General features: G+C 46.9%; 1 protein-coding gene across 1 annotated transcript in view; it reads left to right on the top strand.

Moving 5' to 3' along the window:
* The first annotated feature begins 5,010 nt into the window (after window positions 1-5,010).
* Window positions 5,011-6,758, top strand: part of LOC123044576 (probable mixed-linked glucan synthase 8) — a 6,099-nt gene continuing 4,351 nt past the window's right edge. The window contains exon 1 of the mRNA XM_044467356.1: window positions 5,011-5,522. Within this exon, the coding sequence (XP_044323291.1) occupies window positions 5,287-5,522 (236 nt within the window). The 5' untranslated portion in view covers window positions 5,011-5,286. The remainder of the gene's footprint in view (window positions 5,523-6,758) is intronic.

The following is a 6,758-nucleotide window of genomic DNA, read 5'->3' as shown; positions in this document are numbered from 1 at the left end:
AGTAAAAACCCAATCAATCTTTTCCAGAAGTGGGGCTTGCTGCATATTACTCCAAGTGAAACTTCTGCCCTTCAAAGGAATTTCAACCAAGGCAAGATTGTTGATGGCCTCATTAAAATGCATCATATTGTTGATATCACCAGTTCCCATGTTCCTGTTGGAAGGATATCTAATATAGTTGAAGTCACCAGTAATTAACAAATCTGTTTCTATGGGCATTTGATTGTTTTTGAACCAATCCAAAAAATTATGCCTGCCTTCATTATCACATGGCCCATAAATATTGGTTAAGATCCAAGAATTCCCAGTGTGGACAGAGATAAATCCCATGGAAATTGAGAAATCATTTTTGAATAAACACTCTCCCTGGAACATGTTTTCATTCCAAGCAGTGAGCAAACCTCCTGAAGCACCCACAGATGGCAAGTAATCAAATTTATTGATTCTCCTAGGACAGAATTTTTTTAAATATGAGCTATCAAAAACCTCTCTTTTTGTCTCTTGCAAACAAATCACAAAGCAATTAGATTCATCTATTTTATTCGAAATGGCCAGCCACTTATCACTTGAGTTAATACCCCTGACATTACAACTCAAGATATTCCATGCTCTATTCATGACTAAATAAAAAGACAAAGAGATAGAAACTGCTGACAACACCTTTTCTTTTCAAGCATAACATACCAAAATCTGTGAAGCCCACACCATCCTACAAAATAATCGTACTGCCAGCATACATATCACAAATCCACACAAGTTTTTGGGTTGATAAGACATAAAGGGAAACATCATCACTATAGAGATGTATAACTACTCCCAAAAGGAAGCTTATTGCAGCCACTCCTTCTATCCAGCTCAGCATCTCTAGTCCTTCCATGTAGGCTGCTTTCCCCCCTTTTTTGCTTTCTTCTGCAGCAGATTTTCCTCAGAGCACACCTTTGGGTCCACCTTGCAATAAGAGGTATTCAAGTTTTTAATAACTTTGGTGCTGCATATAGGTGGCTTTGAAGAACAAGTCATACAATTACTGTCCTGACAAGCTTTTGTTTTTGAATCCTTTGTTAAGATGTAAAAGCCTTTCACTTCTTCTTACCTCAGATTCAACAATTGGCAGCCTGTCCTTTCTCTTTCCTTTGTGGGCAGAGGGGCTGGAGAAGATGGGCTCCTCAGAAGCAGCAGTGTTGTTTTCCTCTCCCTTGTTGTCTAGCATCTGTGAGCAGGAAGGAGGCTCAGTCAAAGGACAATATTTAGGAATGAAGAAGGTAATTATTTTTTCCTGTTGGTGCCCTTCATAAATAATGTGCCACATAAGGGATTGCAGGAACATTCTTGCCCAATCAAGTTTATCAGGAGTTAAAATAGCATTGCATATGAAATCCACCCATTGAAGAGGTGCCTAAGCCTTTGCAGAGCCCTCAGAAGCTTGGGAGAAATGCTTTTCCCAAGCAGCCTCACTGGCGAAGCTCTGCTCCACTGTATCTGCAGTAGGAATAGGTAAATATTTACCTTTAATATTGAAACCAGGGGGGGCAGAACAATTAGTGGAGGAGTTGGAGGAGCTGTCTTTACTATGGGAGTCAGAGCATGGTCTAGATGAAGCATCTGAAGAAAAATCAATAATTTCAATCTCCTCATCCACAGAGGAGCTGAGAGTTGCTGCTTTCTCCATAGCAAGCTGAATTTTAGCAAGTGAGGCAAGCTGAATAACTGGGTCATCTCCCTCAGCAAGATTTAGATCAAAAAGAGTTCCATCTTCCTCTACAGACTCTCTGAGAAAATGCAAACCTAACTTTTCCTGAGAATCTAGTTTGCAGAAGAGTTCATTTTGCCCTGGAGATTGTGGCAATGCTAGGTTGAGATCAAAGCCAGAGGAGTTGTCATGCTGAATTGGAGATAACAGGTTGATAAAATTCAAAGGCTCAATTGGTGCTGGAATATTGGGCAAAATATCCTGGGGGGTCAAATCCTGCAAAAAAGGCTGTTGGGCTGGAAGAGGCCCAATAGCTAAGTTGAGGTTAGGTAGCTCCTCCTGGTCCTGGCCCAAGAGATTTAAATTGTTTCCCTCCACTAGCTGAAAGTCCAAGTCCATCTGATGATCTACTTCCACTACATTTGAGCCAACTGGCAGGGTGAGCTCACTGTGAGGATCCATATCTAGGAGGTTAGCCAACACATGAGGTTCATCTAAAGGTTGAAAGAGATCAGCCATCTCCATGAATTCTCCCTCCTCAAGCTCTTGGTCAACAAGATCATCCACTTCAGCAGGCATTGCCCAATGCCCCCAACCTAGCAAATCATCATCATCATCCTCTGGTTCTAAATCCTCCTCTATCTGCTGAAGAGCCTGTTAATGAAAACCTTGAGGATTGCCATTCATAAGATCATGAGCTTGATGCTCCTGGATTGTCCAAACAAAGTGATTCAGCTAGTTAGGATGATAGAAAGCATTAGCAGGCTGAGGATGAGGATTTCCATCAGCAGGAATAGGGACTTCATCAGGTGGGCCACCTCCCAGAATCTCTTGTTGGACAATAACCACTGGAACAATCCAAGATCCAGCATTAGGATCATCCGATTCTCCCACCACAATGCTGATAGGCACATCCCTCATCTCTTCTACTCGGATTTTGACCATTAAAGCCGCCTGAGTGCTTCTAGCTCGGTCCCACAACAACATCCTTCCAAAGCTTCCAACACCATTAGCCAACTCATGAATTTCTCTCTTGTCAAACGGAAACCCTATTAGAAGCACTCAAACATCTCTGTTTAGGGCCAGATTCCTCCAGTTCAAACCTTGATTATGCCGCTGGAAAATAACATGAACATCTCCAAAAGCATGAGGGCTTTGGAGAACCAACGATTCTCTGTCAAAGGGGGTGCGGAGCCTGACATACGCCTGACCAAACGGACAAGGGCAGATTTCTAGAACTGCCAGATGCTTAACCTCAGTGATGAACTCTCCAATGATTTGTCTAACATTGGGGAAAAGTACCTGCTGATTAGGCATTGGGACTACGATAGCGATGGCCCAATCTTCATGATGCAGTGGAGCCAGATCAGTGATAACCCTCACCCGAGCTGGCCTACCTTCTATCTGAAGAGCTTGATGGTGCGGCAGGAGGAACGGGGTAGGATCAAAGGGTAAGTTCGCCATGGTCTGCTCTACAAGCTATCCTCTCACCACTGTGGATTGCAGAAGACGAGAGGCAGTCAATGGCGGTGGCGGAGGCAGAGAGGTCGCGCTGGAGGTCTGAGGAGCAGGAACACCAATGCTGTTAGGTGGAGGAATAACTTTGAGCACTTGATTATCGGGCTGAACGATAGCATTCCTCGGAGAAGGCACCGCAATCGCATCATTAGCAGGGATTGTTGTGGCAGGAGCGGATACAGAGGCAGACTAACGATTTGACAGGACGAGGGAGCGGAAGGCCGAACGACAGCCCCTAGCAACATGGCCCCATCCCTTACAATTACGGCATCGAATTTTATTGACGCATGCCGGTCTCAAGTGGCCCTCCAGCAGACAACGGACACAAAAGGCCTTGGGCTGGGCCTGCCTGGGCCGCGAAATTACCTCCCTTGCAACAATTGAATCTTGACCATTTTGAATGTCCTGACGTCCCGCCTCATTATTGCCAGTAACCGGAAATTGAAGTCTATCAAAAACGGTAGTAACTGCAACCATAGACTGCACCCTAGAATTCCTTTGAATTTGATAGTTGTTTGTGGACTGATTGATGAACCTTGGAGCTCGAACTGCATCAGTGTAAGAATTGGAATTTCTAGCACGAGAGACTAGAGTCTAGCCTTCATCTTGATTAGGATCTGACAGAGAACGATGTTTCGGGCCATTCGGCCCCAGAGGAGAAAACCCAGATTGAATTCGGGCACTGAAACATTTCCACCATTGTAAATAGCAAAACCAATATTGATAGAAGAGACCGAGAATTTGAACCGAGATACACTAAGTTGCTGAACTTTGAACAGAGATGCTCTTCCTCCAAAGCAAGAGAGAAGAATTGTACCGACTGAATCTTCCGTGAGTTTGATCTTGGAACGAGTAAATTCCGCCACAAGGAAAAATTCCCGCTGTCCTTGATCTGTCGTGTAGTTGATCGGAAGCTTCAGCGACCGCCAAATGCGATCCTCAAAAGCATGGCCTCTGTCAAAACGAAGGTCGGCGAGCGACATGGCTAGGAGAGGGGCGAAAAAGAAGACACCAAGGTCGGAAAGACAAGCGAAGCAATCAGCGGTGGCCGTCGTGGCCGGAGTGGCCAACGGCGAGGCTAGGAGGGCGGCAGAGGTGGCCGTCGTGGCCGGAGTGGCCAACGGCGCGGCTAGGAGGGCGGCAGGGGTGACCATCGTGGCCGGAGTAAAAACAAATAAATTTGTCATGTTGTGTAAGGATTTGCCATGTTCTAAGGTAAAATTGTCATGTTGTCAGGGCTGTCAGAAAAATCCATTAATGCGGCAGAGTAATGGCCGTGCATTTTCAGGAATTTGCTATGATTGCATAAAAATGGTGAAAATTGCCATCATGAGGATTTGTATGTTGGCTGAAGGGATTATCATGCTACACCAACGGAATAAAGATGAAAATTGGCATGCTCTAAAAACAGAAATTGCCATACCGAATGTGTTCACTTAGATTGTCATCTAAGCGGACCATTTAGTGCCATCAGCTCGTAATTCGTCTAGAGGAGTGCATGGAAACGCTAATTGCGGACGATTGGCTTTACGATTCATGCACGGGGTCCATCGTGCCTGAGGACATTGCTCCGAAACGCTAAAAATTAGACGTTCACATTTCGAGTAGAACAATTATTCCACGTTATTTCGTGTCAAAACAGAAGTGCAAACAAGACGTCAATACCCCACGCCTTGCTGTCCAAAAGCAAGTGTCTTGGTCAGATGCGTACACGGCGTTTGTCCCGTAGCTCACGTTTTCCTCAAGCGAAGGTTGTTTCCTAGCAGGGAATGGCGTGGATTGGCCACGCGTACGGCTCCCGTTGCATTGGTCCAGTGGCCCGGCCAGCCAGTACCCCTCCCTCATGAGTTTCACGACTCTCGACTCCTCCCCCTAGCCTCCCAGCTCCCAGGACATGGCGAAGCGAGCACTGCGTACCCTGCGTCGGTGGCCGCTGGCTGGCCTGGGCTTAGTTTCACCTCGTACCATATCTCTATATAGCGGTCGCATCTCGCATAGCCGTCGTGCGCCAACACACACACACACACTGTGCTTCCTCGAGCTTTCATGCATAGAAGCTAGATACGCAGTGCCAGCCAATGGTTTCGCCGGCGACCAGCGGTGGCCGTGGCGGCAATGCGGGCCTCGCCGACCCGCTGCTTGCGACGAACGACGACAGCGACGGAGCACGGCATGTGTTCGGCGCCAAGGCGAAGTACTGGGCTCCCGCCGACGAGAAGGAGATGACGGCGTCACGGGAGTGCAGCGGCGAGGACGGCCGGCCGCTGTTGTACCGCACGTTTAAAGTCAAGGGCTTCCTTGTGAACACCTACAGGTAATGTTACGCTCTACATCCTGTTCCCTTTTTGTTACGGTATATATGCGTGGGCGTCGTTGTGATAATTATGAAAGCAAATAAATATTTTTGGATGAGTTGAGAAGAAAAGTTTCCATCTTATTGTTGATTTTTTGGGGATTGAATTTTGTCCATCTAGCCCATTTCCTAAAACTCAATTTTGCAAATACTTATTTTGTGCAAAAATTCATTTCAAGCACAAATTTAAACTATACTCATTTCTTTCCTGCAAAAATAATAATTCATTGCATAATTAAACAACACAATCACATTAGCATCATGCATAGCATAATTAAACAGTCTATTATGTAATACATTAACACTACAACCACACCGTAATAGGTAAGACATCAAGATGATAAACTAAGGGTCAGTTCATATTTTGGCACCCACCCATAAGCCCAAAAGAACTAGCTCTAAATAAAAATTAGATACTAGATATATAAAATAGGAGTTGTTCTCCTCGTCGTTTTTAGATCGGAGAAATCTGACTCCGAGGAGATGGGAATCACACCCCCACCCCACCCCCGGGTCGAGGGGTCGGCCTCATGGTCACTCACGATGGACCGACTCCATGACATATCGTCTTCCTCCTCGTTGGCGAGCTCGTCGAACATCTCCTCACACTCCGCCTCGAGGTGGGTAATTAATCTCGTGACGATCGCGTTCGATCGTCCGCGTGTCCTTCATGGACTAGAAGAACATGTGGTTCTCGTCGAGGATCTGCGGGTCCTCCTTGAGCATGATCATGAAACCGACATTGGCGGTTTGGCCGTGAGCTCTGCCTTAGGTGCCTCAGGTGCTCCTTCTCCTCCGCCCAAGAGGCGACCCTAATGAAAGACATGTTGGGAGCTATTGAGGCGGCGTTGTTGAGCTTCGCCTGGCTCCCAAAGAAGCGGAACACGATGGCACCATAGGTGTGAGCTGCCTCCTCCCCGATGGCGAACATGTCAAGCCACACTTTCGCATCTGCGTCCGGGTTACGAATCTTCGCCACCCATTTGCCCCATGGCCGAAGCCTCACGTCGTGGTACTTCGACGGTGGCGCTGCCATGAGCTCGAGGTTGATGGCAGAGACAACTCGATGAGGTGGTGGTGCTCAACGACAGGGAAGAGGTCTCAGACGAGTGCATGGCAAAGCTCATGGTGGCGTCGGGGAATGCTCAAGGCAGAAGTGGGGGAGCTTGGGGAGCTCGGGGAGGCGGCGGAGCTCGG

The sequence above is a fragment of the Triticum aestivum genome, chromosome 2B (genome assembly GCF_018294505.1).
Source record: "Triticum aestivum cultivar Chinese Spring chromosome 2B, IWGSC CS RefSeq v2.1, whole genome shotgun sequence".
NCBI classification, from domain to species: domain Eukaryota; kingdom Viridiplantae; phylum Streptophyta; class Magnoliopsida; order Poales; family Poaceae; genus Triticum; species Triticum aestivum.
This window is presented reverse-complemented; position numbering and strand designations above follow the sequence as displayed.